The 12,895-nt window shown below is 35.0% G+C and overlaps 2 protein-coding genes across 2 annotated transcripts; both read right to left on the bottom strand.

The window, feature by feature from the left end:
• Positions 1-753: 753 nt before the first annotated feature.
• LOC147399361 (elongation factor P (EF-P) family protein) lies at positions 754-5,015 on the bottom strand. Its single transcript, XM_086444673.1, has 7 exons — positions 4,789-5,015; positions 4,628-4,705; positions 4,273-4,379; positions 3,278-3,355; positions 2,421-2,522; positions 1,515-1,596; positions 754-1,078 (listed from the first exon to the last, which is right to left on the bottom strand). Exons 1-7 carry the CDS (start codon positions 4,925-4,927, stop codon positions 960-962), a joined length of 705 nt encoding a protein of 234 aa, XP_086300799.1. The 5' UTR covers positions 4,928-5,015; the 3' UTR covers positions 754-959.
• Positions 5,016-9,950: 4,935 nt separating this feature from the next.
• On the bottom strand, positions 9,951-10,475 carry LOC147399362 (uncharacterized). The gene has a single exon (XM_086446525.1). It carries the CDS (start codon positions 10,473-10,475, stop codon positions 9,951-9,953), a length of 525 nt encoding a protein of 174 aa, XP_086302651.1.
• Positions 10,476-12,895: the final 2,420 nt, after the last annotated feature.

The following is a 12,895-nucleotide window of genomic DNA, read 5'->3' on the forward strand; positions in this document are numbered from 1 at the left end:
CAGCATTTACATTATTCGGCTAATATTTATAAAACCCCACTAACATTGTAGATAGCCCCTGCAAGCAAACCAGAACCTCCAAGCTGCACTTTACAAGGAAAACCTGTTGACCAAACTAAAGATCATGAAGTTGTGCAGCAAGAGACCCTTGACATAGCAATCATGGCCATCTTGAGTCTTGTAATTTTATTTTTTTTTGTTTTTTTGGTCCAAGGTTTTCGAAGAGTTTAGGGGGGTTTTCTTTGAGGGTTTTGTGGGTAATTGGGAAAGGGTGTGTTGTATTGCTATTGAGTAGTCTCTTTTGTATTGGCTCTCGCTTGTTTGGTCATCTCGGCCAATCTCGCTTCCATTAATAATCTTTGCTTATAAAAATAAAACTAAAAAACATATTCTTGGCACAATTGTGAGTAATTTTTCGTAGGAATTTAACTAGAACTGGACTTCATCCCACAACAGCACCCATGTACCCATGGGAAGTGGACATACAAACTTTTGAAACAACCTAATTTGGTACACAAAATGACCATAACATTTCATTTTTCAATTGAGCACTGCAAAATTTGAAATACTCAACCAAACACCCCTCAAAGAATTATACGATTTGATGGAATCTGTGTTTCTTCTTGAGGAGCTTGCTCTTATCTAAATTTGTAATACAAAAGGAAAGTTTTATGACACGAAAATAAGTTTTGATACGTAAATTTTCTGACTGAATTTAGAATTGAAAATAAATTTAAGAATGAAAAAATAAAATCAATTCAAAAGGTTATACTGGGTTTCAATGGCAGCCATTTTGAAGTGTATGGATAATATCAGCTCTGCTATTTCTTATTCTGTTGGTAGTGTATCACAACAGCATGGCTAACCCTTACCTTACAAAAATGGGAATTTTTTTGCAACAAACAGATGGGAATTAACAAAATTTAAAAAAAAAAAAATACAAAAATGTGAAAAAGTATTTATGCCCGACTCATGTATTGCCCAGTTCTTGTGTCTACCAATATTTCGTCGCCAGTGTTCACAAACAACGGGACATTTACGACAGCACCTGTGTCAACAGTTGCTGGCTTCGATCCACCTGTCAAAGGTACTTATTTCATTAGCAAATTTATAGATACTGTTTCAAACTATCTATAGAGTTGTGAAGCAAGAGACACCGAAAGGAATAAGTTATGGTGTGAAGGTCCATCATGTGGTTGGTGAGGCTGAAAGAGTGCACATATGGATGCGGAGCTATTGAATATTCAGACCCAGGGTATCACAGAAACATCCTAAAGTTTAGACTATTATCCATTAAAAAAATGTCCCCTCATCACATTTATTTCATCCACATCTATTAATTTATTTTTGATTGATGTGGCCCTCAATTAAAAAATCTTCATTGATGGGCATTTGCACTATTGAACTTGGGACGGTTTAAATTGTGTTTAGAGGTTGAGTTTACACATCAAAAAATTGTTTTAAGACCACTGATGAGGATTCCATCAATTTCCGAGAGGACCAAAAAACATTACCTGATGCAGTATCACCTCTAAGGCCAGGGTCCACATCAACTACGGCCAGCTTAACAGTGATGGGAAGGTCAAAATCTATGACCTGCAGCAATATCAAAAGACCATTATTATTTCTAGAACAGTGAATTCATATAAATTATAAATTAATGAGCACTTCAATTTTTATGCATAAATTTTCAACCTTCCTCTCACCATTTCAGAGCCTTTCTATTTAATTTGATTTTAGAAGTACATCAACAATTTAACCAACCTGCTATAATTTTAGAGTAGGGCTAGCCTGACTAACATAATCAGGTTCCCAGCCTTACTAAGTCTTCTGAGAGTGCCATATGGAGGGAAAACTGGCAACATGGGCACCCAAAGCTACAATTTTCATAATTTTAAGGGAAATATCCTCTTTAATTAGTCCCTTATTCGAGTTCAATATTCTCATTCTATTATCTCATCAAACAACACTACATCATTCACAAATAACATATGCCAAGGTATATCCCATTGAATATGAGTAACTAAATCATCCATAACTAGTGGAAAAAGATATACATTCAAGCTCAGTTCTTGGTGAAAATCTATTGTAATACAAAAACTCAATTATCTTATGACCAAAAGCATTTCCTGGAATCTTTGCCAAGTCTTTCTCACACACATTTATAAATGAGTTTAAGAGCACATAATGACATGTGTATGAGTGATATAATGATATAGTGATCAAGTACTGAAATACAATACTCAAACCACCCAAAGCATCTCACAATGTTGATCAGATGGCATTCCAAGTGACCAATGCCCAATCATTAAAGAGGCCCTACTGAGCACAATAATGCTCTTCAAGCACATGTTGGTTGGGGTAACTTACATAACACAACTTGAAGAAATGGTGCAATCCAGATAAAAAAGGGAAAATACCTTTCCATTCCAAAACAGCAGATTGCAATCCATGCCCTCTTTCAACCACTTTTTCTTATCACCAACATCTGAATCGTTTAGACGAATTTCTTCATATGTAGACTGTGAAACAAACAAATACTCCAAATTTAATGAAAATAGGAGAAATTAACCAGGTTTATTCAATGTGAGAAAATTCAGAAATTAAGACCAACTGTTCAATAAAGTATCAACCCAGATAATTGGGATAAGGTTGTGACGTAACAATAACAATAACAAAGCCTTATCCTAAGATTTGTGGTCAATCAAACGAATCTTGTTTCTCTATTCCACTCTATCCAGAGCCAAATCTTCTATTATTGAAAGTAAGTGGATAAGATTTTGATGATGATATCTAATAAAGTTACAAAAAATGATTTGGTGACTTCCGATTGGAATCACGAATTTCTTCAACTGTTCATCAGTTGTTTTCCAACTAAGTTACTATATAAACAAAATTTTACCCAGTTGGAGGCAGCATGATGTGGAATTTTTTTTTTGTAGGCTTGTTGTGATGGTGGGGTCTCAATCCCAAGTGTGTGGTATAGCTAGAGAGTTCCCCACCCCACCGAGGTGGTATCTTCTAGATGGGGAACTAATTCAGAAATAATATTGATGCAGTGTATGTATAGTACAAACCAGGATATTTATATTTTTGAACTGCAGAGTAACATGGATACTCTAAATCAGTATACAATGCCTTTAATTCCCTCCACCCCCTCGTGGGGAAGGTAACAAACATACATATATTTTTTGAAAACCAACATACATACATATATGAACAAGATTATTCTAAAAATAAGCCAATAAAATGAAATGAAAAGCAAACTGAATTGTACCAGGTCCATGAACACAAACTGGGGACCATCCTTGTATGTGAATTGTTTAGTCTCCTTCATAATATTTGCTTGAGCTATCTGAATAAAATAACATGACATTGAAAGGAAGATTAGAAAATCAGCTATAGATGTAATTATGTTGATACTAAACAATTTATTTTACGGACAGGTACTCATTTGTTTGAAGGGTTTTGTCGGGTCCATAGGCTTAAACAAAAACCTAAGCAATACGGTCCCCAGGCTAATCAAGTAAGATGACTGTTTAAATTCCTATGAGTCACGCAACTAGCTTCATAACCTGGTCACATCTTCCTAAACACAAGTCTAGATGCTTGTTTTCTCTGGGAAAAAACTCCCATTGGTTACCTACTATTAGACTTTTATACGAGACCGATTCTCACATGACCTCTGTGTCACAAAATTGCCACCCAAATGTACACACCAAAAATAAGCCATGTTGATGGTCTCTAGGCATTGGGTTTGAGCCTTTTATTTCACAAACTCAAAACCTTTTATCTTTAACCATGCCCTGATTCATGAAGAAAAATGTTCAAATCTAATGGTAAGAAATCATCAATTGGACTGATTTTTCAAGCGAAGCTCATGGGGTTAATTGGTCCAAAAGAATGTGTGACATGGTGCTTTTTTTAGGGTTCACTACATGTGCCTCCCAACCCAAAACTTTTTTTTTGGAAACCAAATTCACCTACTGAAGGAAATCAAACCAAATGTCTGACAAAGACCTTATGGGGTGAACTAAGAAAACACAAACTCATTATCTCCATAATTAAATAATGAATGCTGAAAGTACTGTTTACACATTTCCTAAACTAATTGATGCAAAATAAAGTAAAAACTACAACTTCGACTGCTCTAAATGAATAGATTTTACTTATAAAAAATACAATTTTTATTTATTTATAAGTAACTCTTATACAAAATTTAGTAAAAACACCAGGAAGGTAACACTTGAAGCTTAAACAAGGAGATATTACCGTACTTCCGGCTCTAAAAGTTTTATCCACTGTGTTGCCTGTTACATAATTCCGCATTTTGGTCCTCACAAATGCTGCCCCTTTTCCAGGTTTAACATGAAGAAACTCTACACATGACACTTGTAGATAAGCATCCGCACATAACCATAATCAATCAATTATCGATCCTCATTTTGTGACTCCAATAATACAAGAATAGCAATCAAAGGGTGGAAAATTTCTTTTCTTGTTTTAAAAACTAGGAAAATAAGTAATCCTTCCTTCCTAAAATCATTTGAAACAGAACAACAACATTTTTAAAATTAAAAAAAAAAAAAATTGGAAATTTTAAATCCATTCGGATAATTTCTCTTACCCATAACTCTCCATGGAAAACCATCTACTTCAATGTTTGAACCCACTTTAATATCGTTGCTAGAGAATGCCAAAATTTCTGCACCAAACAGTTATTTGTGAAAAAAGAGAGTACATTATGGTATAAAATCGTCAGAAGTCTATTAAAAAATTAAAAATTACTTGGGAATCTTGAACGCATAGGAATTTTGGGGAAAACCCGCATGGGCAGAACAGATGGCTTGGAAGAAGAGAAGGAGAGAGATGAAGAAGAACGAAGGCATGAAGTCGAAGAGATGTTGAAGTTTGCGATTCCCGCCATGGTTGGTTACTGTTAGTGGGAGCTCAACCAAAATTGTCCCCAAATTTGGGTAACTGTTCAAGCTGATAAGGGCCTCTTAGAAGAGGAAAAGACCACGCGTGCGGCTTCATTAGCAATGGATTCTTGCACGCTTGACGTGTACCCTACCCTTTTAGTAAAAATATGTAAATATGAAAATAGGTGTACCCTTTTTGATAATTATTTTAAAATTTGTCTAAACCACTTGTTTCAGCAAAATACTAGTCCGTTTTGGTAATACACCTTATTTACCAACATGATTTTTTTTATGGGATTTGTTAACATGTGTCTTGAGGGCACACATTAAGGTGCATTAAATACACCTGGAAACTTGATTTTCCTATCAAAATACCCTTAAAATTTTTTACTATAAAAAATACCTACAAATGCTTGTTTTCAAGGTGTTTTTAATGCACGTATGGGCACACGTTAACAAGACCTTTTATTTATGAGTCGTGCTGAGGTGACAGGATTTACTGTGATTTTCACAAGTCTGACGTGGAGATGTGTACATAACCGTAGATGTTTTTTACTCGTATAGCAAGAAAAAACATCGATGGTTATATGAACATCCCAAGAATTGTGAGAATCACAGTAAATACCCTATCTCACGTCATCATTTTCCTTTATTTATTCATCTTGTCTCGTGTCCACCACTTTCATCGATGAAGGTAAGATCATGGTGTCAACAAAGGAATTATCGCCTAGAATGTTGCTTTCCCCAATCAAAATTTGAGAATTTTCAAGGATCCACTCTTGTATCATGCACCCATCAAGTTCATAACTTTGGACAAATTTTGTTCAATGGTCTTATCTCCAAACTAAAACGTCATTAAGACTATTGGTTTGTCTATAGAGGACCCCTTCCTCCTGATGGACTATCAAGAGTAGATTCTTCTGAATCATCTAATCTTAGATGAAACTAAACCCTTAATTAGATTTATAATTATTAGTTAATATATATTTATATAAAATAATTATAATTCTTTTTACAAAATAAGATTGATTTAAAGATTTTTTTTTAATATTAAATTGGAGTTAGGCGGACCTCCACCAGAAAAGTTATAAATCGTTATAGGAATGTCCAACAACATCCTTAGTAATAAGATTCACAAGTTCTATTGAAAAACAATCGACTCCATTATAATACACCCATGAGAAGGTAACAAAAAGGCCAAGAAATCAACAGCCTTATTAGTTTTTATAGCAAAAGACAAGCTCCACCATTTGAAATCCAGTCATGAGAAGTTTGATTTTCTTAGCGAGCAATTTGGGCCTCCATGGAGTCTCACAAGATCCATTTACACAGTATCGTCCCATTAAAAGACTACTTATTACAATATCGTATTTTTATTTAAATAATAAGAATATAAATTATAAAAATAATTATTTTAATTAATAAACATAAAAAATAAATTAATAATCAATTAAGTTTAATTGTCTGGAATAAGATTTTCAAAATATCATTCGAGTATCTCAGTTATCAAATGAGATATTGTGCAAGACAATTCACAAACAAGATATCTCACTCGGTCTTGAACAATACAAGATGACTCTAACAGGTCATCTTGATTTTGGACAAGACCTGAAACCATTATTCATGAACGATGACCCATTGAATTAATCATCTTGGAAATACATGATTTCTATCAATGGATGGATCAGATTAATTTATTGGTCCAAATACCATGATCTAAATTTTAAAGTCAAATTGCTGAACTTGGGAGATCACAAAATAAACTATATTTCTTCAATACCAACTTATATTCTTTTTTTTTTTTTTGCTAACCGAGTATTCGGGTCAGCTTGCACGCATCACAACTAATCTTGGGGAGGACTACTGCAGCAACCCACAGCCTTAGACTAACTTATATTCTTCCTAATGGGTAATAACAAATTATTAATTCGTAATTAAGACATTAGACCTAACCACGTCTAGGGCTAGTAGTTGGAGATAATGATAGAATCAAAAGCCGTTTTCAGTTGAATCAATTATAAAATCCAAACTCTCCGCACGTTTGATGTAGGCAGCTGTGGTCTTAATTTTTATTAACTACAAAGAAAATGATTAAAATGTTCCACTTGTAACAGTTTTCACTATCACCTCCATTCCTTTTTCCTTAAAATATTTAAAGTCGGTGACACGAGCATTCGGGCATTCTCCCTACAGTTGAAGCTTGTGAAAGCCGCAAAGCCTAATGGAGTGCATTTTAAGGTGTGATTCGTCTCTAGTCTTAAGTTTTGGAAAGGGTAAATTACACTTTGACCCATGTAGTTTAGCATAATTTCATGTTGACCTCTAATGTTTTGATAATTGCACTTACCTCCCATTTCACTCACGATGTTAAAATTTAGATGTTATTTTTACTATTTTACCCTTTTATTTTTTTATAAAAATATCTTTTAAACGATAATTAAAAATGTCCCTGTCTAAACATTCACATTCTTATGTACGAACCTATTTTTGCAAGAATATTTTTATTTATTTTAAAAAAGATAAAATGGTCTTTATAAAAATAAAAATCATTTTTTAAATGCTTGGTTGACGGCAAGTAGATGGAAGGGGGTAAATGAACCCCTTAGATAATTGTAGATGTCAAAACTTACACTACCTCGTGATTCTCATTGATAAAGGAATTCTAATTTTCCTGTGCTCGTAGGTATGCCTGCAACAACACTACTCTAATGCTCAAGTCAGGATTTTTAGTATAGAAAATATTGTAGGTTATTTTTAGAGAAAATTGCATACCTTTCAGTACCTTGTACCTATGTATTTATAGATGTTTCCTTCCTTAAATCTTTCCAGATTTTCTCATTGATTTTCATTTGAATGGTTACATTCTTTTAGGGATTTCCTTAATTTTTGCGAATACAGTTATACCCCTTATTTTAAGGGATTTGTAACTCCAGAACTTCAATTACATACCCTCGGAGCTCAATTGAAGGTCGAGACCAATCTTTCTTCCTTTTCTGCTGTTTCGGTTGCTTGGCTAAGTTGTCTTGTAATTCAAACGTTCGACTAAGTTGCCTCGAGATTGCCATGTGTTACTTTTTCGAAAATATCCTCCACAATACCCTCTCTTGAGGTTTTGGATCTTGATCTGAGACCTCGAGATAACCTAATTCATGTTAAACACGTAGCCAATTTTCTGTTGGACAATTTGTTGGTAGCTTCCCACTTATGGCATTAAATTTAAAGTCCGACTGTACAAACTTCTAAGGGGCTCTGAATAACTTTTTCGTAAGACGCGCTGCCGACTGCTTTGTATTGCGGTGCATTTATGCGTTGTACACACATTGTCTCCTCACCAATGGTCAATGGTGCATACATGTTCATACTATTTTCATCATTTTCCGTGCCCATTAATACGTCTCCTCGCTCATTATTACCTCATTTTTTGAGTGTATCATAGCCTTTTATTTGTTATGTATCTTGAGGCTTTTGAGGTCTATAAATACCCTCTTTCCTCTCATTATTTCTTTTTTTTTACTTTTTACTCTTTTTTCTTCTTCTCTAACTCTTTGTTTTTAATTTCGTTTTTGTCTTCACGCTCTCCTTAGCTCGGTGGTAGCTAGTATTCCTCAACAAAGTACCAATTACCAGGACCCTTATTTGAGCACAAGGCTTGACTCCCATAATGGGCCAAGGCTTTCGCTAAATCAGCTCATAGTAATATCGGTATATTTAATGAGAATTAAGAAAAAAATATTTATTGATAGTACTTCTTAAGATTAAAGCATTCCACAATGCTATGATTACAACTCCCATTCTAATTTTTAAGTAATAGACTTCGACTTCTCTTACTCAATGTACGATATATAGTCCTTCCAAGTTTGTTTCGAGTTTTCCATTGTTTAACTCTCGTGTATTGGAGAACACCTTTTGTAACACCATATCTCCGATCTTAAACGCCTTCTTTTGTACTTTCTGGTTATATGATCTCTTTAACTGCTGTTGGTACTGACCAAGCCTTTCCTTCACTTGTTCTCAAGTTTGATCTAATCAATCGAGGTTTCGTGTTATCAACTCTTCGTTCATGCTTGTCTCGACAATCTATGCTTTTGTTGTGGGGATTTGCACCTCAGTAGGGATTACTACCTCTGTTTTGTATGCTAATGCAAATGGCATTAATCTCGTGGTCCTTTTAGGCGTCGTTCGATATGCTCACAACACGTTGTGCAATTCTTTTCCCCATCCTTCCTTATGGCCAGTCTGTTTTTTATTCAAGTTATATATTATTGTTTTGTTGGAGGCTTCTGCTTGGCCGTTCCCTTGTAGCTACCTCAGCGACGTTGGAGTAAGTGTATTTCGTATATTTTACAGTATGAGAGAACTCGATTTCTTTTGAATTGGGGTGTCGTTATCTGATATTACTGCATATGGGATCCCAAAATGCGTTATGATGTACTCTTACATAAACTTGATAACTTCTTCCCCATTTACGAGAGTCAGTAATATAACTTTTATTCACTTCGTGAAATAATTCGTTACCCCCAATATAAATACCTTACCCTTTGTCCCTTGAGGTAGATGACTAACAATATCCATCCCCAAGATCATGAACGATGAGGGAGTTGTCATTGGATGGAGCTCTCTTGAAGGTCGGAGATTCAACTAAGCATACTTTTGGCATTTGTCACATGATCTTACATACCTCTTGTAGTCCTCTTGCATCATCGACTAATAATATCCTTAAGTCACTGCTTTGTTTTCCATCGATCGACCTTCCGAATGATTCTCGCATATTCTTTTGTGTATCTTTGCCATTTCCAACTTAAACTTTTCTGACTGTAGACATTTTAGAGGTGGTCCCCTGAACAACATTCTATATAGCTCTCCATTGACTAGTATATATCTTTTGACTTTGTAGAGGAGATTCTAAGCCTTCTTTTTATTTTCGGTGAGAGTTTTTTACTAAAGATATTTGACGTAGTCACCCATCCAATATAGTGTTCAGTTGATCTGTATGTACTCCTCTAATTGATGGTTGATGCTTGCCTTCTGCTAATATTCCACAAGTATCATTCGTAAGTCTGAATCTCCGAGCATTGAAGCGACGAATGTCAGTGAGTTGGCGTGTCTATTTTCGTCCATCGGGATTCTACTTATTTTTATCTCCCAAAATTTGTCGAGCTCATTTTTTAATATTGCCAAGTATCTCGCCATCCGTTCATCTTTAGTCTGGTATTCCCCACTATACTGATCCACAACTAGTTGTGAGTTGGTAAACACCAGAAGCTTATCAATCTTCAACTCCTTTGCCATTTTGAGCTCATTTGTGAATGCTTCATATTCTGTCTTATTATTTGAAGCATCGTACCCAAGCTTCAATGCTTTCTCTAGCCTATCATTGCTTGGGGTTACTAATACTATTCTGACTCTTGGCCCACTACAGTTTGACGATTCATCTACAAATATTCTCCATCCCGTTTGGGTGCCCCATGCGTTGAATTCCATTATTTCCACGTCTTCTTCTTCCTCCCAGTCGGGGTCGTCAATTGGAAAGTCAACAAGAAAGTCTGCTAACATTTGTCCTTTCAATGTTGTTCGTCATTCGAATTGTAAATTATGCTCTTTGAGTGTTACTGCCCATTTCACCATTTTCTTGGATTTATCTGATAATGTAGCATGTCCCTTAGAGGGTGATCGATTATTACTCGAATTTGGTGAGACTAGAAATATGGTCTGAGCTTTTGGGCCGAGTATTTTGCTGATGAAATAAAAAATCGAATTTAGAGATAGCGTTGTGACTCCCAAGTAAATCTTTAATTCCTTTCATTCCTTTGGAGTATTGAGTATTGGCGGTTGCCCCAAGTATTTCTTCAGGTTTTGGAAGGTTGTCTCGCATTCCTCATTCCATTCGAACCCTCTTCTTTTATTCAGTAAATTGAATAGTGGCCGGTATCTATTTAAAACTCTTGAGATGAATCTGTTCAGGGTTGTTATCCTCCCAGTTAGGGTTTGCACCTGTTTGAGGTCCTTTGGACTCGGTATCTCGATCAAATAGCGTATTTGATCGAGATCGGCCTCGATTCCTCTTTTCGTAACCATATACTTGAGGAATTTCCCAGATGATAATCTGAAAGTGTACTTTTTTGGGTTTAATTTCATTCGATATTCCCTCAATCGTACAGACGTTCCCTTGAGGTCCCTTAAGTGATCTTTTGCCCATTTGCTTTTTACTAGCATATCGTAAATGTAAATTTCTGTCATTCTGGGCGATAAAATAATTCTAACTTTCTTGTGCTCCTAAATGTGCTTACAAAAACACTACTCTGAGACTCAAGTCAAGATTTTTATTATAGAAAATAGTATAGGGTATTTTCCGAGAAAATTGCATACCTTTCAGTGCCTTGCACCTATGTATTTATAGAGATATCCTCCCTTACATCTTCCAGATTTCTTTTTGATTTTCATTTGAACGGTTACATTCTTTTAGGGACTTGCTTTGATTTCCGCGAATACAATTATACTCCTTATTTTAAGGGATTTGTAACTCCCGAACTTCAATTACATATTCTTGGAGTTCATTGAAGGCTGAGACCGATCTTTCTTCCTTTTCTCTTGTTTTAGTCATTTGGCTAAGTTATCTTGTAATTCAAACATTCGGTTAAGTTGCCTCGAGATTGTCACGTGTTACTTTTTCAAAAAATATCCTCCACAATTACTATAAGGGAGGTAAGTGCAATTATCAAAATGTTAGGAGTTAACATGAAATTATGTCAAACTAAAGGGGATCAAAAGTGTAATTTACCCTTTTTGAAACCACAAAACCATATTTTGGAACCCCATTCAATCGTGAGCTTAAAGGTGATATGTCCAGATTTCTTTTAAAAGAAAAATGCTAAACTGACTTCCTAGAATACTGTGTAGACGTACATAACCTTATATGCTTTAGAAATTGCAAAATCTAGAATATAAATAAATAATGATTAAATTTTGAAATGGCAAAATACACATTAATGTTGATCCTGAATGTTTGGAGACTGGTTTGTTATTTCATAAATTAAACCGTAGTTTGATCGAAATTACCAATTTAAGGACTCGTCTATATTGAATACAGGAAACAATAATGAAAATCATTAGTGTGTACTTTGATGTGCCAAACTAACTGTTGACATATTTCCAAACTCGGAATGGCCACTGAATGGTGATGAGTGATGAACCATTTGTGACTTTAGCTTTTGAAATGTCGTATTTCTCACTATGTAAACAATGACAACACGACATCCCTTTAATTTGTATGTGGGGGCAAAAATCCCCTCAAATGACCAAGAAACTTGTGGAGAGAGAAGGATCTAGTGACGTGGACAATAGGTTTAAGGTGGGTGAGGTGGCTTTGGCTTATGTCATAACCAAGTTGATTGGTGTCTGATCTCATTGCATTGAGAGAAAAAATAGAAAAGACGTAGGGGATGAGAGCGTGTTAGATAAATGGAGTGAAACCACTATAGTTGGGACGTGATTCATGCGAAGATCCCATCATTAGACCTTGAACTTTATTTATAGGTAGATATACTCAATATGAAAAGACAAAGGTGAAGATTATTAAGTATATACTATGAGTGTCAAGAAGTGCATGATTAAAATGATGAAAAATACATCCTTACCAAATGATGTTAAACATGTACAAGGATAAAAAAATTCCCTGTTATATCAAGACCACACACGTGGCAAGCAATCGGAGAGAATATATGGTACAATAATTTAAGGAAAAAAAATAATAAATGTTATATGTAAGATAACGGATAGTTACACGAAGCACACGATGATGTAGCTTAAATTAAATAGTAACTCATCAGCTTTTTACTTGAAGGCTCACTACTCCCTTGATGGGGGGTCATGGATTAAAAAGACTAGCACGATGGAATAAATATATGTGATGTTCTACTTGCATTTGTCCTAAAAGAATTTTTTTTATATTCTAAAAATTGACTTAACTGTTAGGG

The sequence above is a fragment of the Akebia trifoliata genome, chromosome 6 (assembly GCF_017979445.1).
Source record: "Akebia trifoliata isolate Shusen 1 chromosome 6, ASM1797944v1, whole genome shotgun sequence".
Taxonomy (NCBI): Eukaryota; Viridiplantae; Streptophyta; class Magnoliopsida; order Ranunculales; family Lardizabalaceae; genus Akebia; species Akebia trifoliata.

Coding starts and splice junctions, on each gene's coding strand:
- LOC147399361 (XM_086444673.1), bottom strand. CDS start 4,927: ATGGCGGGAATCGCAAACTTCAACATCTCTTCGACTTCATGCCTTCGT. Junction 3,356..4,272: donor CTTTTAGAGCCGGAAGTACG/GTAATATCTCCT, acceptor TATTTTATTCAG/ATAGCTCAAGCAAATATTAT. Junction 1,597..2,420: donor TGCTGTTTTGGAATGGAAAG/GTATTTTCCCTT, acceptor ATATTGCTGCAG/GTCATAGATTTTGACCTTCC.
- LOC147399362 (XM_086446525.1), bottom strand. CDS start 10,475: ATGTTAGCAGACTTTCTTGTTGACTTTCCAATTGACGACCCCGACTGG.